General features: G+C 33.8%; 1 protein-coding gene across 1 annotated transcript in view; it reads left to right on the top strand.

The window, feature by feature from the left end:
• LOC133337093 (neuronal acetylcholine receptor subunit alpha-7) overlaps nucleotides 1-26,783 on the top strand; it is a gene marked incomplete at its 3' end in the record, with an annotated part of 104,939 nt that extends 78,156 nt beyond the window's left edge. The window contains exons 5-9 of the mRNA XM_061545357.1: nucleotides 5,376-5,485; nucleotides 6,540-6,697; nucleotides 6,977-7,093; nucleotides 21,491-21,635; nucleotides 26,640-26,783. Coding sequence (XP_061401341.1) covers nucleotides 5,376-5,485; nucleotides 6,540-6,697; nucleotides 6,977-7,093; nucleotides 21,491-21,635; nucleotides 26,640-26,783 — 674 coding nt within the window. The remainder of the gene's footprint in view (nucleotides 1-5,375; nucleotides 5,486-6,539; nucleotides 6,698-6,976; nucleotides 7,094-21,490; nucleotides 21,636-26,639) is intronic.
• Between the last annotated feature and the right edge of the window lie 58 nt (nucleotides 26,784-26,841).

Here is a 26,841-nt window from a genome sequence, read left to right as displayed (position 1 = left end):
TTTTTATCAAGGACTATTAGACCACAAGGCGTAGATTTTTTAAATAATTTTTATCAAGGACTATTAGACCACAAGGCGTAGATTTTTTAAATAATTTTTATCAAGGACTATTAGACCACAAGGCGTAGATTTTTTAAATAATTTTTATCAAGGACTATTAGACCACAAGGCGTAGATTTTTTAAATAATTTTTATCAAGGACTATTAGACCACAAGGCGTAGATTTTTTAAATAATTTTTATCAAGGACTATTAGACGACAAGGCGTGGATTTTTTAAATAATTTTTTTTAATTTTTAATAATTTTTAAATTAATAAAGAAAAGGATACACGATATATGAGCCACAAAATTCGAAGAAAATAAAATCTAAATTGCCGAAATTTAATTTAGTGGCTCTGTATACAATTGTTGTTGCTTAGTGTAGTGCTCTCTTGTTCCCCATACTTAGAAATCCACAAGCATAGATTTCCCCACAAAATATTGAAATAATATTTCAGCATAAAACTACTCCCTAACACTGTGACAAAAACCCCCAAAGTAACAATCACAGAAACTATTTGCAGCTTCCTTTAAACATCAACATTGCAATACATTCTCAATACTTCACCATAAAATTAAAAACTACAAAAAAATAATTGGTTACTTGTCTCCCACTCCTCCTAACATCACAAAAACGAAATTTTTACAAATTCTTCCTCTAGATTTGGGTACTCAAATGAAAACGCAACGCAAAGATTAATCTCGATTTTTAAACCGATTTATGATGATTGCGGATAATTGGTTGTGCACAAAACGAACCGAAATAGAAAAAGAGGATATCAACGTTCTTTAGGAATTTAATTCGAAAAAAAACTAAGAAATCGACAACAACAACAAAATTTATAGTTTAGGCATTTTGTAAAAAAAATTAATTTAAAAAAAATACAAAAAGAAATGCAAGGTTCAAATCAAATCATTTCAAGGTTTGGTATAACCCTACTTTGAAGTTATGGTTTGAATTGGGCCTTAAATTTTTTTTTTAACCTAGAAATTTTATATATACAATTATTTTTTTGGGTAATAAGTTTTAATATATATTTTTTGGTCTATAAATAATTTTCTTTTTATATAAATATTTATATAAATATTTTTACAAATAATAAAAAAAAGTATTTGTATTTGTGTACTATAACTCAATATATATATATAATTTTTTTTTATAATTCCTTCTACTTTTTCTTAACATATATATTCAATCAAAAAATATATAACCATTTTTCAATAAGAAAAATAATTGTGTGGAAAGACAATGCTTAATGTTTCCTATATCCTTAAAAAAATATATATAATGGATTTTTTCTATTAACTTTAATGTAAAATACAACTAATAATCACATTTTGTTTCCTTTTTATATATACTCTTAATGTAGTATAAATAAATCTATATACAATTTTTGTAAAGTTATTTGATTGTGTAACAAATGATCCAAGCCGTATGTAGTTATATTCTACTTATGGTAACTTGTGACGTATGAGTTCGATTAATACACATACGCACCAAAGTACTTTTTGAACTGGAGTGTAACATTATATGATGACCAAATAAATTTAAAATGCAAACTAAGAGTTGTACATTCCGAATAGTCGATAGATGTAGATGTAGACAATATGATCGTAGTTCATAGTCTACATACAAAGTTCAAAAAAAATCGATCAGAAATATAAACATGTAAAAGCGTCTTCAAAGTTTTTATAACCTACACCATGACTTTTTAATTTAATCTTTTTGAAAAAGATCTACACTTTGTATCGAGACTACGAGACTATTGTAAATTGCCTATTTGTAGACTGTTTATATTCTAAGAAAATCAAATAACAAATTACAGATATTCGGGTTTAATAACTGACGATCATAAATCTACGATGTACATTTTATGAGAAGAAGCATTATATTTCCCAAAAATCGGGTTAAAACCTTGAAAATAGTCGAATATAGGAGCATTTGAGCCACTTTTCCTGCACAACTACCCTTGTACGTCAACTTGTTGTGGCGCTAGGTCCAAGTTTAGGAAAAATGTGGGGACATTAATATCTACCATAATTTTGATTGAGATTGGTGGCCAACGTAATTCGCGTTGATGCAAATAACTTGGTCTTCTCGCCATTTACTGCCAGACCCACTTTGGCAGACACCTTCTCAATTTGTTCAAAGTGAGTTGTTACCGCTCGCAATGGTCCACCAATTATGTCGATGTCATTGGTGTAGGCTAGGCTGCCAATTCCGTTCACATTTGCCCACGTATGACCTTTCCAGCAGGATGTTAAAAAGATCACACGAAAAAATGTATGAATCCCCGTTCGGTATTAAACGGATTCGATAGTTCCTTTCCGACTTCTACTGCTGACCTTGTGCCACTTAAAGTTATCCTGTATAGCCGTATTAATTTTGCAGGAATTCCGAACGCAGACACGGTTTTAAACACCTCTGGACGGATAGGGCTATTGAATGCGGCGTTATAATCGACGAATAGGTGGAATGTGTCGATGTGTTTTTCGTGGGTCTTTTTCAGGATTTGGCGCAGAGTGAAAATCTGGTCTATATTGGATTTTCACAGGTCTGAAGCCGCATTGGTATGGTCCAATAACATCATTGACAATTGGCTTCAGTCGTTCACACAGTTCGTTGGATAGAATTTTATATGCGACGGGAAGGAGAATAATTCCTCTATAGTTGGCACATATGGTCTTGTTTACATTTTTGTGCACGGAACACAGGATGCTGAGGTTTCAATCATTGGGCTTGTATTCCCCTAGCCAAATTGTACTAATCAGCTGGAGCATGATCCTGACCAGCATCTGAACACCAGTCTTGAATAGTTCGACTGATAACCCATCGGCACCTGCTGCTTTATTATTCTTCAATCTATGGATTGCTATTCTGATCTCATCTCGGCTAGGTGGTACATCTCTTATTGGTTCTGGGGTATCTTCTTCACTGCCACTATTTGATACCAGAAGCTTTTCGAAATGCTCCTTCCAGATCCTCAACACGCTATGTGTATCTGTCACCAGGTTTGCATCTTCATCTCTACAGGAGACTGTACCTGCACCAAAGCCCTTTCTCCTCTCTCCTTCCCCCCGATAATTCTCTCTCGCATTAGGTGTTACTACAGTGTACAGGGTTGCCCTATACGCTGCGTTTTTCACATCAGTAGCGTTACGACACTCGTGATCGTACCATGGGTTTCTTGATGGTGGTTTTTGGTACCCAAGTATTTATTTTGCTTCAGCACGTAGGGAGTGCGCAATTCTTTGCATTGTGCTTCTATGTTATTATCGGGACAAGGAGTAATTTAGTCAAGCATGTGGGTAACTTGAGCGGAGTGGGCTTCTGCTACCTATTGTGTTTGCAGCTTTCCAACGTCGAGTTTCAGATCGCACCGGGAGAAATCCGTTTGGCCTTGTGTATATCGAGATGCTTGAATATGGTGCTGCTAACTTCCAAGTTTTTTGCTGCCACGAAGTCAATCAACCTAATTCCGTTGTCGATTGTTTCTTCATAGAGGCTGAATTTCCGACGGTGGGGCCAAAAATATTTTCCCTTCAGATTTTTGCATAAAAAATCTCCTAACAGAATTTTAATGTCATGGCCAGGGCAGCTGTCATATACAGTTTCTAGGCGCTCGTAAAAACTATCTTTGGTCTGTTCAAATTTATCTTTGGTCGGAGCATGGACGGACATGAGACTGATGTAGAAGAACTTCGCTTTTATACGGATTATAGTTATTCGCTCATCTACTGAAGTGAATCTGGTGACGAGGACTTTTATTTCCTGTTAACCATAAATCCACAGCCAAATTCATATCTCGTTTCATGGCAACTATAATACAGGGCGTAAGCAGCTGATTTGTACATGACTGTCCCTTTCCATCGCATGCCGATAAAGCCCATCTTCAAACGTGTCCTGCCTGCAAACAAAATTGCAACTCAATGCGAAAATTTGTCTAACGTGTTTACGTGACAGACAGACGTCGTAGAATTTTACGCTGATCCTACATAATATAATACGGAATGGCAACTTTTTCAATCGTGGTTCCAAGCGTACGAATCCCTACTGAAACATCCCAAAGAAGCTTTTTTAGGAAAATGTGTCTCAATTTGGAAGTACAATCCAGCAAATATCAATATTGTAGGTTGGGAAAAAGGAATCCATTATTTGTATATGAACTATAGGACTTTATTTAACATGCTTCGCAATGTCCGATTTGGGCCAAATATGCACCGTTTTGTTGTATGATTTGTTGCCATTTTAAAGATAACTTCATAATGCCTCTCCCATAGAAGTACTGCTCTCTATTTGCAAAAAAACTCTAGTAGTCGATTTTCACAATTCTCCCTAGATTTGGCGGATGCATTAAAACTTCCCAACCAAGCTCCCGAAGTTTCTGGCGAGTCACTGTAGATGTGTGTGTTCTAGCGTTATCTTGATGGAACACGACACCTCACCTGTTGGCCAATTCTGGTCAATTGCTATCTTCAAACGGTCCTGTTGTTGACAGTAGAGATCGGTATTTAGCGTTTTGCCATATGGAAGCCATTCATAATAAGTAATCCCCTTCCAGTCCCACACAGCAGAACCTTCCTGGTCGTTAGTCCTGGTTTGGGCAACGTTTGAGGTGCTTCGCCGCTCTTTTTCCGCTTTCCGCACAGAGTGATCCATTTCCCTTCCTTCCTTTAAACATCTGTTTAATCTCATTCCGTTTGGCCAAGGCGTCGCAGATGGAAATTCGATCCATCCCAAACATCGGGCCTTTTTTTATCCAGCTTTATGTAAATGGTTTAAAAATGTTTATGGTCGGTTTATAGATCCTGGGCGATGTTACAACTGCTAATATACCGGTCAAATTCGATAATTTCTCCGATTTTATCGACATTTTCGACGACCGGCCTAATGAATTTCTTTTTCCCCAACCCAATGTATCAAATTCTTTGTTTTTATAGAGAACCGATAATCTAGAGTACGGATGTCCTTACGACCAAAGCCGAATGCTTCATTTTTTATTTCTCCTTTTTTCCGTAGGGGTTTAATAATCGTTTACATTTAAACAACTATTAGGCTTAAAGTACATTATTACACAATCAAATAATAAATGACTATTAAAAGCAAATATTTTTGGGCATTTAATTTGTAAACAAATAAAAACAAGATTTTGCAAAAAATACAAATAACTATGCCAATAAACTTTTTTTCAAGTAACAATGAACAATGTACGTTAAGAAAAACCACGAAATCTATATGAAAAAAAAAATATTTTTTTCAAAAATTTACAAAAAACAAATTTACTTAAATGAATCTAAGTAAGTACAATATTTGTGTAATTTTTGTGTCCTTCTAGGAACTTATTTCAATTGCATTATGTTTATGGTGGCTTCATCAGTTGTGTCAACCATACTTATCCTCAATTATCATCATAGAAATCCAGATACGCATGAAATGAGTGAATGGGTAATACTTTTTCCTTTTTTTTTCTCTCTCTCTCTATCTCTCTAACTATCTAACAAGAAAACAAAAAACAATTACAAAAAAAATAAAAATCAAAAATATAACAAGAAAACAAAAATTTGAAAAATATCAAAACAAAGCTATATATTATATTTCTATATAGAAAAAAATAAACAATTTTAATTTTCTTATTCATTTTTTATATATACCAAAACATTTCTATTAAATAACCAAAACATACAATCACATATTTTTACACCCACACCCACATATTAACACACAAACAAACCAAATATATAAAACAAAAAATATACACTTAAATTTTAACAAAAAATATCAAAACCAAAAAAAAAAATACTTTGCTTTTAAATGAACAAAATGCTTAATTCTTAAAAAAATAATTAAAAAAAATATTACAAAAAATGGACGATTGCATGCCAAAACCTTAAAAAAGAAAAACAACAACAAAAGAATAATTTTTGTAAAATAAACACTTTATCATATTTATAAATATATTTCTTTTTTATTTCTCCATTTATAAAAAATATTATTATTTTTTTTTTAAATATTTTCTATAACATAAAACTTAACTACTATATACTTTTTTCTTAAACTTTTTTTAAAAAACAACAACTTACTTACTTTTGTGTAATATTACAACAACAAAATCTAATCAAATGGAAACGCCTTACCACCAAAAAAAAATTGACCCATTCTCAATTTGAACCACTTCAACACCTCTGAATTTAAAAAAAAAAAACTACTTCTTAACACCTCATCATGTCTGACAACAACAAAATAAAATAAAAAACTACAACAACAACTCTATTTCATACAACGGCTGATCTTCACATGAATCTTCTTTTACTTCTAAAACTTCTGTCCAAAAAAAAAACAATTAATTTAAAAAATTAATTAATTAAAACGATTTGTTTAAAATCTAAAAAAAAATTAAACAAAAACCATTTAAAAAAAATATACCACAACTACTCCACTACTCTTTCTCGGCCCACTGTGACCAAACAAAAAAAACAAAACAACCACCACCAACCACCAGATAAGAGTAATATTCCTTTATTGGTTACCTTGCATTTTGCGCATGCAAAGACCGGGACAGGTTGGCTATGAATGCCCACCGCCACCATCATCGTCGTCGACATCCTCCAACAATGGCGACAAGAAGCAACACATACAGAATGTTGAATTGAAGGAAAGGTAATTTTTGTACAAAAAAACAAACAAAAAGAACACACAAACAAACGAACAAACAAAAAATTGGTTTGGATGCCCAAGGGTAACTAAGACCTATCTATCCCCCCCAAGTTACACCTATTTTTCCCCCGAACCCCCAAATAATGCCAATATATGGCTATCCGTCCCCATAATTTATTGCTGACGAATACCAACCTAACCCAGACCACCTAAAACCCTCCCCACACCCCCCAACGGGTCAATATTTCAATTGATTTCATTTCATTTGTAATTTTTGTACAGATCTTCCAAGTCGTTGTTAGCCAATGTTTTGGATATCGATGATGACTTCCGTTGCAATCATCGCTGTGCCAGTGCCACATTGCCGCATCAGCCGACATATTATCGCACCATGTACAGGTAAGTCCAAAATAGTTCTAATAGCCGATGATGCTAAAGTGTCCATAACTTGAAAGTAATAAATGTTTTTCATTGTGCACACCTCCATTTTCAATATTTTCAGTGGATATTTAATTTTTAAAAAATAAAAATGTTTTATTTATTTTTATCGATGTATTAAAAACATGGCTAGTTGTTAATGTATGTGTATTACATTTATTATACGTATTGCTATATTTTATATAATGATTTTTTTTATTAATTAAGAATTTGTGTGTATTTTAACATGGGAATGAATTACATAAGACCGAACAAATGTAACACATCGAATATTTTGTTTGCCATTCCATATTATGCAAATGGGCTCTAGGAATCGAATTGCCAACTTAGTACGAGTTCTAGTATATAATATTGCTATTTTTGCCGTTCAAAACAAGTGCAAAAGTATCAGTCGGTGTTACCGACAGACATATATACCTTCACCCTATATTTTGCGGAGCATGTCGACCATTTGTGTGGAGATACCAGTGAGCCAATGGGTCCCATCTTCGGAGTTAAATATTGAAAATTTCGATCATTTGAGGGGAGATACCAGAAGGAGTGGACCAATTGGCCCCATCTTCAATCTTGACCTTGGTAAAGATAATACAAAATTTCGTAAAAATCGGATAGTCCGGATAGTGGGTACGAAAAGTACTTAATTTAGTACAATTTGAACTTTGGTTGAACGGATAGAGCTGAAAACCTGAATTTTGGAATTAAGATTGCTGTTGAGATTGAGTTATAGAGAAAGCAGTTTTTCAATGCAATGTTGTCTTCCACTTGGTCTTTCCATCTTCCATTCGTGGCCTTCCTTCTTTCGGAGAATTTTTCTCTCAAACACTCCAAGAGCTGCAATTTGTTGGCCAACCCAATCCTTCTCCGAATTTCTAAACTGATGTCATTAGTTTTATCTATGGCGGTACCAAGGTATATAAAATCTTTGACGACCTCGAAGCTGTAGTTCTCAAGTAGAGTTGGGCAATCTAGTTCACTTAGCGGATCGATCTTTCTCATTCCGTTTTTAAAAAGGAACTAGTTCGTTAATGTAGTTCCTTTGCACCTTATAGTTATTTTACTCCATACAGTTCCTTTGCTATTTATAGTTCCTTTGCTCCAAATAGTTCCTTTGATCCATATAGTTCCTTTACTCCATACAGTTCGTTTGCTCCAAATAGTTCCTTTGATCCATATAGTTTCTTTGCTCCATATAGTTCCTTTACTCAAATAGTTCCTTTGCTCCAAATAGTTCCTTTGCTCCAAATAGTTCCGACTCCTACATAGTTCCTTTGAATCTCTCTCTTTCATCGTTCTTTTTGTTTTTTTTTTCGCTCGCATAGTTCAGAAAAAAATGAACGAGAAAAAAAGGAAAGAAAAAAGAACGAGATCAAAAAAGGAACGATATCAGAAAAAGGAACTGTATTAATTAAAGAGCTAGAACTAGTTCCGATCGTTCCTTTCTCGGAATAGTCCCAATGAACTAGTTCGTTCCGGAACTACCCAACTCTGTTCTCAAGTTCCACAGTTGGTCCGGCACTTTTTTAGAGCTCTATATCTCAGTAATTCTTCAACTGATATAACAATTTTATGGCTGGTTATTGTCCTCTGATACCTAATTATAAAAACTAGTACTAAAATATATAATAAATTAGTATTATTTAAATATTATTCCAGTTTTGTAAAAAAAGGCAAAAGCAGAAATAGCTTCTACCCGCATTTCATGGGACACATGAGGCACCTACCGGCTTAGCCTGGTAATTGTCATTGCTATCAGTCTGGTTGGAATTCAGATCCTCCTCTGCGGACTACCCAACTTTATTCTCAAGTTCCACAGTTGGTCCGGCACTTTTTGTGGAGCTCTATATCTCATTAATTCTTCAACTGAATAAAAATTTTATGGCTGGTTATTGTCATCTGATACCTAATTATAAAAACTAGTATTGGATTTATAAATATTGAAAATTTGAACCCTCTATTAAGATGTGCAAAGTTTGTATGAAAACGATTATTCCCTTCGAGAGTTATTGTGCGCACAAGCCAGCCAGACAGACAGACGGACGGACATGTGTAAATCGACTCCAAATTTTCTGAAACGGATTTAGTCCAAAAAAACCAATATTTCGATGAGGCACATTTTCATATTTGGTAAACGTATTACGATTTGCATAGTTCGAACATTCTATTCTCTGACATTGAATTAACATATATTAAAATCTTTGTGGGTAAGGTACCAGAAAGAGTGGATCGATGGGTCTCATTTACGGACTTGATCTAGGAATGGTAAAAATATTACGATGTTTGGGCAAATTGGACATTCCATTCCCTTTTTATAGGATTTTTAATAATTTAAATTTTGCCCTTTTGTGGCGGAGGTACTAGACGCGTTCAAAAGTTATGAATAATCCCAAAAATTTCGATTTTTTTATTAACATGGCAACTCTTCACTTCAATTATTTCTGTATCATTTCTGGAAATTTGGCAGCACTGGTCAACACTTGACGTCAGCGCCATCTATTTGTTGGGTGAATCCAAACATCGATCATGGACGTCATTTATTTTACCTATAACTTTGTTTCGTACTGAAGATATTTAAATGAAAGTGGCATCACATAAATTCCACATTTTCTTGTGGAATAACATGATTTTTTAATTTTTGAATATAAAATTTAGTATTAAAGTTTTTATATAATTTTTCACGGTAATACTTGTGTTGTAAAAAACAAAGAGATTGTCATTGCGTTTTCATGTGATATCAGTTTTGTAAGACGAGATAATCGGTTCGAATATTCGAAAGTTGGGCTTGAAAACAGATATGCATAATTTAAATCATGATTTAAAGCATATTGTACTAATGTAAAAAAATGAATACAAAAAGAATACAAAAAAAATGAATCGCCAGATGGCGCTGACGACAACGAAACCATCGAAAACCATATTTACATTTTTATACCCTTCACCACACTGTGGAACAGGGTATTATGTCTTTGTGCATATGTTTGTAACAGGCAAAAGGAAACGAGATAGACCCTATTAGAATTGGAAAAACTCGGTTCAGATTTAGATATAGCTCCCATATATATTTTCGTCAGATTTAAGACATATGGTGTACCAAAGTCCCTATAAAACTTTCGATTTGCACGACATTTTGCACAGCGTACTGAATTAAGAGTATAATGATGTGTGTTACGTTTCGTGAAAATCGGTTCAGATTTAGATATATCTCACATATATATTTTTGTCCGATTTAATATAAAAAGTGCAACAAGGACCCTATATATTCTTCTATTTGCACAAAATTTGGCATAGCGTACTGAATTGTGTCTAGAATGATGTGTGCTAGGTTCGTAAAAATTGGTTCAGATTTAGGTATAGCCCTATATATATATTTCGTCCGATTTAATGTAAATGGTACACAAAAGTCCGAATATATTTTTCGATTTTGTGTGACTTGATTTACTTTCGTCAGCGGAATCTACTATGCAAAATTTAAACCTTATTTTTTTCCTATAATTTTTGAACTACTATAGATATTTAAATGACATTGTGATGCATTTAAACTTCCCAACCAACCACTGTTGGTCAATTCTGCCCGGTTCTGTTCAATTGCTATCTTCAGACGGTCCTGTTGTTGGCAGTAGAGATCAGAATTAAGCGTTTGGCCATATGGTAGCAACTCAGAATAATTAATCCCCTTCCAGTTCCACCAAATGCAGAGCAGAACCTTCCTGGCCGTTAGTCCTGATTTGGCTACCGTTTGAGATGCTTCGCCGCTCTTTGACCACGATCGTTTTGCACAGGGTTATCGTATGTGATCCATTTCTCATTTCTAGTCACCATCCGTTTAAGAAATGGCTATATCTCATTCCGTTTGGCCAAGGCTTCGCAGATGGATATTCGATCCATCCTATTTTTTCTGTTAATTGGTTTAAACCATTTACAGGTTTGTGTAAATGGTTTAAAACAATTTCATGGTCGATTTTTAGCTCCTGGGCGATGCTACGACTGCTAACATGCCGGTCAACTTCAACGATCATTTTATCGACATTTATACAATATAATTGGTATCCATTTAAAGGTAAACCACTCCTCTTGGATATACTATCAACTTCTCGGTCTATGTCCTTCAGTCCCACCAAATGCATAGCAGGGCTTTCCAGACCGTTAGTCCTGGTTTGACCACCGTTTGAGACGCATCACCGCTCTTTGACCACGATCGTTTCGCACAGGGTTATCGTATGTGATCCATTTCTCATCTCCACCATCCGTTTAATAAATGGGTCTATCTCATTCCGTTTGGCCAAGGCTTCGCCGATGAAAATTCGATCCATCCTATTTTTTCTATTAATTGGTGTGCCACCCAAACTTCGAGCTTCTTTTTGAATCCAGGTTTTTGTAAATGGTTTAAAACAATTTCATGGTCGATTTTTAGCTCCTGGGCGATGCTACGACTGCTAACATGCCGCTCAACTTCGATCATTTCTCCGATTTTATCGACATTTTCGACGTTCGTCTTAATAAATTTCTTTTACCCCAACCTAATATTACGATGTGCAAAGTTTGGTCATTCCATCCCCTAACATTGGACTTTTAAAGTTTTAAATTTCGGTTCGAATGTTCTATCAACAGATGGCGCTCACGACAGGTTTATGAAAATAACACAACTTATTTATTTTTGCCATAATTTTTTCGCAGTGAAGATATTAAAAACAAATTGATGTCATATGAAAACCAGTGAGCAGAGCAGTATAGTCGGACGTGGCCGATCATATGATACCCTACACAACTTTCATGAAAATCTAACTTTCTGTGGTTTTATATTCTGAGATTGGGCGATATTTGCACACTTTTGAATGTTACTAATAATCAGTACAGCTCCTCTAATTACTTGTCCATATTCCCTTCACCGTGGGTTTTGTTGTGAGGTTCGACTTTCGACTCGAAAAGTATAAATAATTAAGTTTTCGGCCAACATCATCCGAAAAATTATTATCTGATCATCACCTAACATTTTAGGCGCTGTTCTTGACCGTAACTGGAACCTCATGGAACATTTTCAAGCGATCAGCGGTATATTTCCCTTCAGTGTGGTAATAGGTTACTAAATAATATATGAATACGTAAACACCTGTAAATATTTAAGTGTAACTCCCGCATCCGAGTACCTATGACAACATAATTGGTATCAATTTAAAGGTCAACCACTCCTCTTGGATATACTATCAACTTCTCGGGTCTATGTCCTTCTGGAGTAAATATATACGCTATAGAATACAAATTTTGTAATTTTTCAAACAAAAGTCAGTGTCCATTTGACACGCTAAATATTGACCGATCTTTATCAAAACAAGTATCCTTATTCTTTGGTCGGATCCTTCTCCGTGTAAAAATTTGGGCCATAATTGCAGCCTCTAGAGCGAACAGAAAATAAGACAAAAATAAAGTTGGTTCATTTCATCAACTAAATATTAACCGATCTTTACCAAAAACAATGGGGGTCTTCATTGGCCAAACCCCATCCTACATGCAAAATTTCGTGAAGATTGGTCCATAACTGTGGCCTGTATCGTGTTTACAATTTATAATGGACAGACGGACGGACGGAAACATATGTATAGACCGACTCAGCTAGTCGAGATATGACGATCGGTATACTTAAAGGTGGGTCTAGGACCAATATTTCGCGGCGTTACAAACTTTTGGGGCTGCACAAGGCTATAATACCCTGACAACATAGTTGTGTAGGCTATAAATACAATCGTATTCTATCTTGTGAAATAAATAAAATTTCAAAATTATTTTAATTCAGGTTTAAAGATTAAGATTCAAAATAACCATATTGTAGGTTTCTAAGAACATTTATTTAAAGATTACTTCAAGGACTACCAAAGCAGAGAGGATGATTTTTAATCCTGGTACATGTTATGGAGCTGAAAGCCCACTGATTCATTTGTCCACTTTAAATACCTACTTTAAACTTTTTGCCTGACTTCATTCATCATTATCTTCGATTTGCCAGGCCTGAAGCCACATTGGTATGGTCCAATAATATCATTGACCATTGGCTTCAGTCGTTCACACAGTACGCTGAATAGGCTAATTCTTCTATAGTTGACACATTATTAATAGAAGCAATGCGAAAAACGTTGTAGTAAATAGAAATAAGGGAGATCGCCTTAAATATCTACAGTAGGTCAACGTTGTAGAAAAAACAGATGAGGTTTAAAACCTGCATAATCGTCTTTTGGTAGATCCAAAAGACGGTTCAATAGATGGCGCTGGCGACATATTTTTTGTCAGTGTTGCCAAATTTACAGAAATTCATCGGTATTTTAGATTCTTCATAACTTTTGAATGTGTAACGATACAGAAATGTGCCCAATATCGTATAGTGTCCAATATATTTGACAGAGTTGCCACATTAACAAAAAATAACAGTTTTCTTGGAATCTTCAGCACAGATCAGTAATTATGAATTCAAACTGGATTAGGTGTATGCCCTACCCACACCTCTTCAAAATGAAAAATATTTTCCATTTCTGCCATGGCTGTGATCCTAAAGGTTCACCGGGGTGTAATACACTAAATACTATAGTTTATAACCTCCTCAACGATTCCGATAATTAATCATGCAGTTTCACTTAGAAGTAATTAAAAAACTTTTCTAATAAAAAAAGAAAATCTTAAACTTTGACTCTCAGGGTAACCGCATGTTGTAAATAAATGCCACTAAAAGCCCTTTCCCATAAAAAGTGAGATATGAAGTACCCCGAAAAATATTTCATAGACTTTAGTTTAATTGCCAAGTTCTTTTAAAATTGTAATTTCTAAGGTACCTAAATCGTATTTGTTATCTACAACCGTGTTCAATTTTTCCGTATGGATACATTGTATTCGATTTCTTCATGAATCCGTAATATCATATATGTATGTATTGCGTTTATCGCTCTCCTTGCCTTTTAACTCCTGTCAACTCAATCATCATTCACAATGTCAATAGTCGGGCGAAAAAAGAAAACAGAATCTCGTTTCTTGCTTGTTATGGAAAGTTTGATTATGAATGAACGATTTGCGACGTGTAATCACCATAACGTTCATGAATCACTTAGAGCACGGTTTGCCATATGCATGACAACTTATATGAGTCATTCCATATTAAAAGCATTCTGCATTATTTTTTTCGAAGGACGAAAAAACTATGTTACCGATGAACTTCGAAGAAAATTGCACCGATATTTTGTCGGGAAAAAGTGAACATCCTGACAAATGTTTCAGGATCTTCAACTAAGTAATAAACAGATTTAAATTTCCATCTCACCTACACACCTTTTTGAACTATTATTCTGAAATATCCCATATCTACGCAGCAATTCGTTAAACGCTCCATTACTCATCCATGCAAGTAAGTGGTTGGTCTTACGTGGAATTGATAACAACATTGTTGCTCTTCTGTTTCTTCTTCTTCGTGTGTTCGTACGTTACCATCAACATTGTTGCCGTGATTGTTGTTGTTATTGCAACCGCGAAGAAAAAGAAGAAGACATCGACACACACTCTCGCATAGAAGCATGTCCTGTGAGGACATCAACTAAAAGTCAGTCATGAAGATTGTATCTTTGCGCTGAACAACACTTCGTGTTGATGCTGTTTCTGCTGCGGGCGGTCTATCTCAAATCGTTAGTAAATCAACGGATATGATATTGGTGTTATTGTCATATTGTCTTGTCGATTGATAAAAGTGATTGGTGCTGTTGCCATTAAGATGTGCGTCAAAACATCATCAACAGCTCGACAATAACAACAACACCAAATAACCCCACAATGACATGATGGCGCCCCGCCAAAAAAAATAACGAAAACCAAAATAACCAGCAAGTGATGAGGTAAAGGGAGACATGAATCGATGCCACACGTAATAGAATCACTTATTTTCCCAGGTTAAAAGCATTGTTGGATGTTTATTTTTTCTTCTTATTGTGTTCGTTGGGGTTTTTCCTCCCGTTGATTTCGGAGGAAAAGTCAATTTTCTTGTTGACTTGTTGAATAGTCATTTATGCAATGCGAGGGTTGACAAATTTGTGATTATTTGTCAGATTGCTAACAAAAATATGGTTTTTGGGGGAGAAAATAAATAGTATTTTAATATGAAACAAATTTTAAAAACAGGATTTAAAACACATCTGTCAAGAATATGATATATATTTTCAAAAGAACATATTTTTCCGACAATGTACTTTTTTAAAGGGGAGATTGGATTATTAAATTTTTAAATCACTTTAAATTATTTTAGGAGTACCAATAAAATTTCAATCGACGATAAAGTTTTCCAATATACGAATAATATTTGCGGTAATTGTCACCAGAATTACTTGAATGATAGATTTTTTAATATCATTCGATAGAACGCCAGTTACGACTACTATGTCAAACATTTAAGGTTGCCTTATAGAAATTTGGAGTCGATTTACAAACGTCTAGCTATCTGTCTGGAAGGTTGGCGCGCACGACAACTCTCGAAGGGAGTAACCGATTTCATCCAATCTTTGTCAAGATTGAAGTCCACTCCTTCCGGTACCTCCACCACAAGATAGCTAAGTTTCAGAATTAGAGTCGATATTAGGAGGTGGTTTTGGAAGTGTTTAGTCATGTATACGAAAAGTACCAAATTTGGTAGAATTTGAATTAGGAGGAAATTAATTAGAAATTAACAATACCGTCGGAGTGTAGGATTGAGATATGTTCGTAGTTTTGGAAATAGTTTACCTATGTGTACGAAAAGTACTGAATCGTACTACAATTGGTACAATTTAGATTTAGGTGAACCAATAGAGCTATAACACTAAAGTTTGGAAATAAGATTGTAGAGTTGAGGTATGTTGGTACTTTGGGAAATTCGTACTTATGTGTACTAAATTTGGTACAATTTCAATTTTGGGTGAGGCAATAGAGCTGAAATTCTGAAATTTGAAATTAAGATTACTTTTGGAGTGTAGAATTTCAATCGAGAACATAGGTACTAAATGGTACTATCATTTTAATTATGGTCGGTATTGGTTTTTAAATAATTCCCAAATTCGCTAGCGAAGAAGCGGGTATATGCTAGTCTATACGATTCATCAACGTCTAGACTAAACGGCTGAGCATAGAATTTTTAAATTTGGGGTGGGGAGTCACTCTCAAGGTGTCAGATACGGAAATTCATGCCAGAACGGTACGAAAAGTACTAAGTTTCCGAAAAGTACTAAATGGATAGAGTTAAAAACTTGAAAACTGGATAGGTAGTTATGGAAATTTACTTATATGAACGTGTACTAAATGGTACAAATTTTCTATATTTGGATTTAGGTGATCCGATCCTGAAATTTGAAATTAAGAGAACTGTTGGAGTGTAGGATTGGGGTATGTTGAAAGTTTTAAAAATTCGTACTAATGTGTACGAAATGTCACTATATTTGTTATAATTTGGATTTGGGTGAAACAATCGGGCTGAAATCGAAAAATTCAATTTCTATTGGGTTGTTGAGGTAGGTAATTATGAAAATGTATAATAATGTGTACTAAATTTTACTAATTTTAGTAAATTGTGGTTTGGGTGTACAAAAGGTAGGTAAGCTAGATTTCTGTCTGTGTCATTATTGGTGTGTAGTGTTGAGATATGGATGTAGTTTTGGAAATACGTATTGAACCATAACAAAGGCTCTAAATGGTACAAAAATATTAATTATGGTGTGTAGATTGATTAGCTCTGCTGACATATGCAGTTTTCTGTAAAAAATAATATATTAACACTAGAAAGACTGGAATTTTGTATAAACCTATTTTGCCTAAAATCGGTCAAAATGACCTCATTCTGAAAGAATTTTTATTGTGTAAAGAATTTTTTTAAAACTTACTTTTTATATTTTTTACATTATTTACAATCGTTGTTGTTGTTGTTGATTTTTTTTTTTTTATAACTTTGTCTTCTAAATTGCGGTTATTTGACATTTTAGACACATGTTCGACACCATGCGTTTATAACATCGATCTACGTTTTGGTGTTTTGAGATTTTAGAAAACATTCTCATTACAGTATGCTGAATTTTGTATCTCGTGTCGATTCTGGTTTACAACATTCGCTTTCTGCTGATATCGGAAATTTTTGTTGCACTTCCGCCACTCATTCGATGTAATATATTTACAAGTTGTGTTGGAACCTTCATTTCATCTAATTGTCATAATACATTTGGTGAGGGGTATACAAAATTCGACCCGGCCGATCATAACGACTTCTTCACTTGATCATTACTAGTTCATAAGGTGTAGAAATCACACAGTGTAAATGTGTGTGTTTTTATACCCTTCACCACACTGTGGTACAGGGTATTATGTCTTTGTGCATATATTTGTAACAGGCAAAAGGAAACGAGATAGACACATGGTTCCTTTTGAGAATATGCATAGAATCATTTTCTGAGTCGATTTATGCAAAGTATTATGCAAAACAAAGTACAGGTCGCATTTATAATCCGATTTGAATGAAATTTGGCACAAGTCACTTATTTGGCCCAGGGACGAACCCTATTGAAATTGGTGAAAATCGGTTCAGATTTAGATATAGCTCCCATATATATTTTCGTCCGATTTTAGGTAAATAGTGCACCAAAGCCCCTGAAAATCATTCAATTTGCACGAATTTTGGCACAGCGTACTAAATTAAATCTAGAATGATGTGGGCTAAGTTTCGTAGTAAATTAAGTGTAGAATGTCGTGTGCTAAGTTTCGTAAAATTCGGTTCAGATTTAGATATGGCTCCAACATATATTTTCGTCCGGTTTTTTCGTAAATGGTGCACCAAAGTCCCTGAAAATCGTTCAATTTGCACGAATTTTGGCGCATCGTACTGATTTAAGTCTTGAATTATGTGTTTAAATTTTCCCATATATATTTTCGGCCGATTTTAAGTAAATGGTGCACTTAAGATCCATAGCTAGGCCGATTGACACAACGTACTCAAATTAATAAAAAATAATCGCTGGTAAGATTCCTTGAAATCGGTTCAGATATAGATACAGCATAGCTTCCATATATACTTTTGACTTATTCATGTTAATTGTACACCAAATAATAAATGGGTGTCTGATTGAGATTAATTTTTAAACAGTATGTAGGTTGATGGATTAAGATCACATATTTAAGTTCGTTCAATTGCATGTCAATGTTCCTTCCAAAAGGCGACGTCTTTTAGTATACATATGTAGAATATTCCCAATGTGGCGAAGGGTATCATATAGTAGGCCCAGTCCGACTTTACTACTTTCCTTACTGGGTTTTAATATTATCGACTAGGAGTAAATCATGTAGTACGATACCTATAAAATAATTAATTCCCCTTTTAGGTTAGGTTCGAACTAAATAAAAAATAATATATACTTTTTAACTGTGAATGATACTGTGAAATACGCAAATTTGGCCCAAAATAAATCATACCATAATGAACATAACGTTTTTTTTTTCTTGAAAATTGAAACAATTGTTTTAACATATTTATATTGTAATTATCAGAAGATTCTTTACAATAAATTTACATTATTCCTCATTTAAAGTTTTTGGCTTTTCATTGATCCCATGTTTCCGAGACAATAAAATATAATTCTTGGCAACATTTTTTCGATGTGTTACATATCAATTTCGGCAACCTTGACACATAACGAATAAGGGGAATATCAAATATGAAGACTTCAGACATTCGTCAAAATATATAATAATTTCTCATGGACGGACTTCAAACGTACCGAGTAGCCAACTGCATTTTATTGGCTACTCAGTATGTAAGAGTTGTACCACTTCTATGTGATTCAATTTTACATAGATTTTGAATTCTTAATTGTATCCATAATTTGCATAAACGCACTTCGAAATAAAATAAAGGGAAACCCTTCGCAACTAACAAAAATGTGTTCCCACTTTAAGCTCAATGTTGTTTATGTATGTAGAAAATTCCAAGTACTCCCATATTGCAAAATGTTGCATTGCTAAATAAAATTTTAATAAAAAATTTTGTGAAAACACCAAAACACTAATTGATTTTATGGATTTAAAAATATTAATAAAAAAATATAAACTTTGGTATTTTCATAAATTTAAAATTATATTTAGGAATGTAATGTAAGAAATGATGATTACTTAATCTATTCCACCTTTATACAAAAACAAAAATAAGTAAATGAAACTACGTTAACCCAATAAAGGACCTAAGACGACAATAAGCCAACATGTATATGAATATATTACAGTATTGTGCAAAATCAAATAAAAAACAAACAACAAATAATGAAAGAAATTTATTTTTGGATATATACTCTAAATTTGAAATCCAAATATGTTATTCCACAGCTGATGCCAAGAGGAAATTATTATTAGGTAGCCATAGGGATCACCTGTTGCAGAGCAAAATGAACCCACATTAAAAAAGACAAATTAATCAAAGAACACGACCCATACATAAATGTGAAGTTAAGGAATTAGATTATTAGTTTTTGAGTTATCGTGCCCGCCATTCGCAAAAAAAATGTTTAGAGAAAAACGCGTTTAAAGTTTGAGAAGCCCTTCAGCCGTCACTTGATGCTGACACAATAAATCGGTTATATCTTCGAGAGTTCTTGAGATTTTCACTTGAAATTTTGTAGAGACATTCTTTAATCAGTGTAGATTCGAATTATATCAACAAAAATTTTGTCCCCGAGAATGGGGGGGTCCCCTTAATGGACGTATCGAATTTTTATTTCTTAACAAAGAGATATATGATTTTAATAGTGGAAAGCAATATCAACCAAATGGCCACTACTAGCACTTTTACATGACCATATCCTTGTCATGAAATTTTACATATCCAAATAGCAAAGAGACTGTCCTAAGTCACCACCATCATTATCAATTCTATCTTTGGGGTCTAGAAACGACTCTAGACTGTTGACAAGGGCATTATCTTTATTTTCGTTCCCAAGGAAGAAGTTGTAAGGTTGTAATCCCAAGGTCTCAGTGGTCACCCTTACGACATAAATTTTTCAATGTCCTTTTAGGATTTTTTGTGCAATTGGTGGCCCTGATGGTCCTACATTATATGACGAATCGGTCATTTATAATAGAGTAACTGTCTATCTGCTTATCGATTTACCTTGAAAAATTGTCTTTAAAAAATTCGCGCCTGTGGTAGACCTTGAAAAATTGTCTTTAAAAAATCCACGACTGTGGTAGTCATCACTATCCTTATCAAATCTATCTTTGGGGTCTACACACGACTCTAGACTGTTGACAAGGGCATTATCTTTATTTTCGTTCCCAAGGAAGAAGTTGTAATCCCAAGGTCTCAGTGGTCACCCTTACGACATAAATTTTCCTACATTATATGTCGAATCGGTCATTTATAATAGAGTAAATGTCTATCTGCTTATCGATTTACCTTGAAAAATTGTCTTTAAAAAAATCCCCAACTATGGTAGACCTTAAAAATTTGTCTTTAAAAAAATCCCCGCCTATGATAGACCTTGAAAAATTTTTCTTTAAAAAATCCACGCTTGTGGCAGACCTTGAAAAATTGTAATCTTTAAAAAATTCACGCCTGTGGTAGACCTTGAAAAATTGTCTTTAAAAAATCCCCGCCTATGGTAGACCTTGAAAATTGTCTTTAAAAAATTCGCGCCTGTGGTAGACCTTGAAAAATTGTGGTCTTTCAAAAATCCACAGGTGTGACCTTAAAATGTCTATCTGCTCATCGATTTACTCTGCAGATCTAAATCTACTCTTCTAGCTCTGCAATTATCACCAGGATCTTAATTTAGACTAATATCCAAAAAAAAATCTCCCCTTAAATGTTCCCATTCTTGTAGTTTATATTTTGTTTAATAAAATTTTTTATTTTTACTTTTCTTTGTAGTTGTGTTAATTTATTTTCTTTTTGTCCATTTAATTTTGTTCTCTGTAGTTTTGCACAACACTGTTCTAGAAATATGAAAATGTATTCATACGCACGCACACCATATTGGTCATTTTATTTATGACACCTACCATAATGTTAGTGTGTGTGCGTGCGTGTAATACACCAAAGTATTTCTTCTCCGTGCACCCAAGTAAAATGTGTTCTAATATCCTTCTCTCCATATATATATATACATATACATACATATTAATATGTATACACATGAATGCATAAATTCATACATAATTTAGCAAAAAGGCATTATTATGTATACATGCAAGAAAAAAACATTGATATTTACATACACAGGCACAACACATATACCCACCTATCTATCTACCTATATTACATTATGCTTGTACTTGTGCGTGTGTATGTAAAACGGAAAAATGTTGTAAAAAGAAAAACATTACTTAAACTTACAGACAAGGTGACGATGGTAGTGTTGGCCCCGTTGGTCCTGTTGGCGACACACGAATGCATGAAGCCATATCACACACCTGTCTAAGTTCATCAGCTGAATATGAATTGGCTTTAATATTGAAAGAGTTAAGATGGATAACTGATCAGGTAAGCATACATTTACAGAGTACTGCCACAACGAAAAAACAAAAACACAGATATTGTTAACTCACTGTGACATACATACATATACAACAAAGTTAAAGTGAGAAACAAACAAAAAAAAATGTGAAAAATAATAAAAAAGAGGACAATATCTCATTGACATTGTTTGGACAAAAATGAGAAAACAAAGACTCAAATGAAAAGTAAAAGTGCAGTAGTGATATTACAGGGTGACTCGAATGTATGGATACAATGAAATTCATAAATCAAAATAAATAAAATTATTATTATTATTTTAATTTAATATAAGGATAAATATTAATACATTCTGAAATAAAATTGTATTTAAATAATTAATATTTGATACATTTAATATTGTTCTCCTAAACTCATGGACATATAATAATATAAACTTAATTTTTATTAATTATTTTATATATAAATATATTAAAATATGTTAAACTTTCAAATCTTCATAATAAATTAATGACAATTAATTATATTAATTATTTTATTTCATTAAAATTAAAATAAATACATATATATTTATAATATTAATAAAAATGTCAAACACATAAAAATAAATTTTAATATCCATTATTAACCATTATCTTTAATATATATTTAAAATATCCAATGATAAGCCTTGAAAATAAATAGTCTTTAAGGATCCAACCCTGGGAAAGTCATTGGAAAATATTCTTTATAAAATACCAAACCTGTGGTAGGCTTTCAAAAAAATATTCATTAAATATTTAAAGCCTTTGATAAGACGAAAATAAAAAGCCTGCAATAGACCTAAGATTCCTTGAAACAACAAATCTGTGATAGACCTTGAAAAATATTTTTTTTAAACTCCCAAGCCTGTGATAAGCCCTGAATAATATTTTTTAAAAGTTCCAACCATTTGTTAATCTATATTTTTTTTTAAAACTCAAAACTGTGATAGGACCTTGAAAATATATTTTGTTAAACAATCCCAAATCTTTGATAGGCCCTGAAAAATATTTTTTTTTTTTTTTGAAAAACCTTTAATTTATTTGTTTTTAAAAAAATTCCAATTGAACAATAATTTTCACAAGCATATTATAAGCCTTGGAAAAAATAGCTATTTAAAATTCCCTAGCCTCTAATAGGGTTTGAACAATATTCTTTACAAAATTCCAAGCATGTGATGGACCTTGAACAAACTGTCGGCAGAAAATTTCCAAAACCTGTGAAAGACCTTAAAAATATGTTTTAAAACCCCCAAGCCTGCTATAGGCCTTGAACAAGTTAATGTTTAACAAATTAACGCCTTAGATAGTTCTTGGAAAATTCCACCCCTTTGATTGTTCCTGAATAAATTTATCTTTGAAAAATCCTAAGCCTGTGATAGGTTTTGAAAAAATTAGCCTTTAAAAAATCCCAAGCCTGTGATAGGCCTAGGAAAAAACTAATCTTATAACAAGCCGAAGTCTGTGATATAGCTTGAAAAATAAATCTTAAAAAAATTCCAAGCCTTGAAAAAATTAATCATAGAATACCAGGCCTGTGGTAGGCCTTGAAAAAATCCCAAGCCTGTGATAGGCCTTGAAAAATTTAATCTTTAAAAATCATTGAAAAACCTTAAAAATTGTCTTTCAAATATATTCGCCTGTAGTACTTACCTACTTAGCTGGCTTATGACGGTTATTCCATAAGCCAAGCTTAAAAAAAATTTCCAGGCGTGTCGGTCTTGTGCGCATCTCATCCAAGTTGAATGAGCATTTTCAGAGATGTTGTTGGTCTTCCCCATCTACGTGAACCATCACTTGGCTCGCTTTTATACGCCTTTTGAGCTGGGGCATCTTCATCCATTTTCACAAGATGGCCTAGCCAACGTAGTCGCTGCAGCTCAGGGATGTCAAAAAGGTGTAAACGTCGAAAACGTCATATACCTGTATAAAATGTAATAAATGTAGTAAACGTCATTTATTTGAATATTATTACCATATACAGTTATTTTCATGAATATATATTATTTTTACATATATCTGACTATTCCTTACTATAACTGATAAAAAAATTCTTAACATTTTGAAAAAAAAATAAAAAAATTTTATACGGATTTAAGTAAAGCATACGTAATTTCCAAATTGATTAAGGGAAATAGCTATTTTGTCAAAAACCTAATGGTTTTGGTTAGGTTTACGTACGTTTCTGACGTATGTATTATACGTCGGAAATGTATGTAATTTACGTCACTGTGTCTGACGGACCATCTCTGCTGCAGCTCGATCCGTCTGACTATGTCGATGTTCCAGAATAGATGGTATAACTAATGTTTCATTCGATGGGGATGTTCACCACCGACGCAGATCGGTCCATAGATCTTTCGGAGAATTTTTCTCTCAAACACTCCAAGAGCTGCTTTATCTGCTGGCGCAAGTACCCATGCTTCAGATCCATACAACAGCACGGTTAATATCAGCGTCTTGTAGAGTGTGCATTGGGTCTGGTGAGAGGTGGCCTTGTTTCTAAACTGCTTACGTATCATTTGTTGACCATCACTACCCTTCTCCGAATTTCATTCGTTTTATTTATGGCGGTACCAAGGTATATAAAATCTTTGACTACCTCGAAGCTGTAGTTTTCAAGTTCCACTGTTGGTCCGAGTCTACTGGACGTCTTGCCCGTTGATAGCATCAACTTGGTCTTTTCGTCATTTACAGCCAGTTGCACTTTGGCAGACTCCTTCTCAATTCGTTCAATGGTGGCTGTTACCGCTTGCAATGTTCGACGCATTATATCGATGTCTTCGGCGTTTGCGAGTAACTTATGCTGTACAGAGTGCCATTTCTGTTCACATTTGCATCTCCTATGACCTTTTCCACCAGGATGTTAAACAGATCGCACGACAAACTGTCACCTCGTCTAAATCCTCGTTCGGTATTGAAGGATCCGAGAGGTCCTTTCCGACATTAACTGCTGACCTCGTGACAGTTAAATTTATTCGGCATAGCCTTATTAATTTTGCAGGAATGCCGAACGCAGACATGGCTTTAAACACCTCTGAACGGATAGGGCTATCGAATGCGTCTTTATAGTCGACGAAAAGGTGGAATGTGTCGATGTGTTTTACGTGTGGTTTTTCCAGGATCTAGCGCAGAATGAAAATCTGGTCAATGGAGGATTTGCCAGGCCTGAAGCCGCATTGGCATGGTCCAATAATGTCATTGACCATTGGCTTCAGTCGTTCACACAGCACACTGGATAGCACTTTATATGCGATGGGAAGGAGACTTATTCTTCTATAGTTGGCTCATATCGTCTTGTCTCCTTTTTTGTGCACGGGACAAAGGATGCTGAGGTTCCAATCATTGGGCATGCATTCCTCTAGCCAAATTGTACTAATCAGCTGGTACATGCTCCTGACCAGCATCTGGCCACAAGTCATGAATAGTTCGGCTGGTAACCCATCGGCCCCTGCTGCTTTAATTGCTTTTATGACCTCATCTTGGCTAAGTGTTACCATCATATCTTATTGGTTCTGGGGTATCTTCAACGCCACTATTTGATACCAGAAGCTTTTCAAAATGCTCCTCAGCACGCTGTCTTTATCTGTCACCAGGTTTCCTTCTTATCTCTACAGGAGGATGTGCCTGCATCAAAGCCTTCGGTTTGGTGTGTTACCCGTTGGTAGAATTTTCGGACATTATTCTGACTCCTGTACATCTCGATTTGCTCACGTTTTTCTTGCTCTTTCTTCTTTTTTCTGAAAAAACGTTTCTCCTCTCTCCTTTTCTCCCGATAGTCCATAGTCCTCCATCGCATTACGTGTTGGTATTGTCCGCAGGGTTGCCCTATACGCTGCGTTTTTTCACATCAGTAGCATTACGACACTCCTGATCGTACCACGGTTTTCTTGATGATGGTCTTTGGTAACCAAGTGTTGATTTTGCTGCAGTCTACGCCTTGATAGACCTTCAGAAACTTGAAAAATTGGCTTAAAAAACCACGGCTTATAGAACATAAAAAATTGCCACAGAATGTCCTTGAAATAAAATCCTTTAATAACCCACTCCTCTGACAGTCCGTGAACTAAAATTCTTAACAAAAATCAACGCCTCTGATAGTTCTTTAAATATACCTAAATATACGAATATATGGCTGTATGGCCCTTAGGAGCATTTTTTTAATAATTTCATATTTTTGAATCTAATTTAATTGTTAAGAAATAAGTAATCGATATAATAATTATCAAAACCTATTGCAGTAGACTTTAATACATATATAATTTTTAAATTTAAATACAACTTAGAAGGAGTCCAGGTAAATGTTTGTAATTGTTTTCCTTTTTTTAACTCTTATTAAAATCTGTTCAAAATAAATTTTTAAATATTTGTAATTTTTAATATTATTGTAAAATATAACTTTAAATAAGTCAATTATTAACATGTTAACAATATTGTTCTTTTCTCAAATATTTCTGTATTTTTTATCCCAACAACAGGATTACAGAACACGCGGGAAAAGCACAAAGTTCCCGACGTTCTGTTGACAATGATTAACCAAATTGCCACATCAAAATACCAATCGCCGTGTTCATCACCGCTTTTGCGTGATGAAGCCGTCAAAAATAGAAGAAGAAAAAAAAAACAAAAATATTTTAATTTATTATAGGGAACAAAAGATACGGCATAGTTCGCTTTTTTCAATTTCCAATATTAAAAAAAATCTTTTAAAAAAAATTGGAACATTGATGCTTAAAAAATGGTTATGAAATTGTGGGTAACAAAAATTAGATAATTATTAATTTAAGTTGTATTTGTTGTTATAATTTTTATTCTTAACAAAAACTTCTCCAGCTATCCAACGTCAAAATCGAAAATTTGTATCCTTACATTTGGGTCACCATGTATTTTTTTTTTTTTAAACGACATGGCGTATTTATTGGCCATATGATATTTCTTTTATAAAAAAAATCCTATTTTTTATTTTGTTAATTCTTATATTTGTTTATGTGATATATATTTGTTTTTAAAGTTGAAAAAAGAAGATGAAACCGGTGATGTAACCAGAGATTGGAAATTTGCTGCCATGGTAGTGGATCGTTTGTGCCTTATTGTGTTTACGTTATTTACCATAATAGCCACATTGGCTGTATTGTTTTCAGCGCCCCATTTTATTGTAAGTTCCATCTGTGAAATTTCAATATAAAACAATTTTTATATATTATTATATTTAT

Source organism: Musca vetustissima, unplaced genomic scaffold (assembly GCF_032173495.1).
Source record: "Musca vetustissima isolate MV318-11 ecotype Yass unplaced genomic scaffold, APGP_CSIRO_Mvet_v1 utg1604, whole genome shotgun sequence".
Taxonomy (NCBI): Eukaryota; Metazoa; Arthropoda; class Insecta; order Diptera; family Muscidae; genus Musca; species Musca vetustissima.
This window is presented reverse-complemented; position numbering and strand designations above follow the sequence as displayed.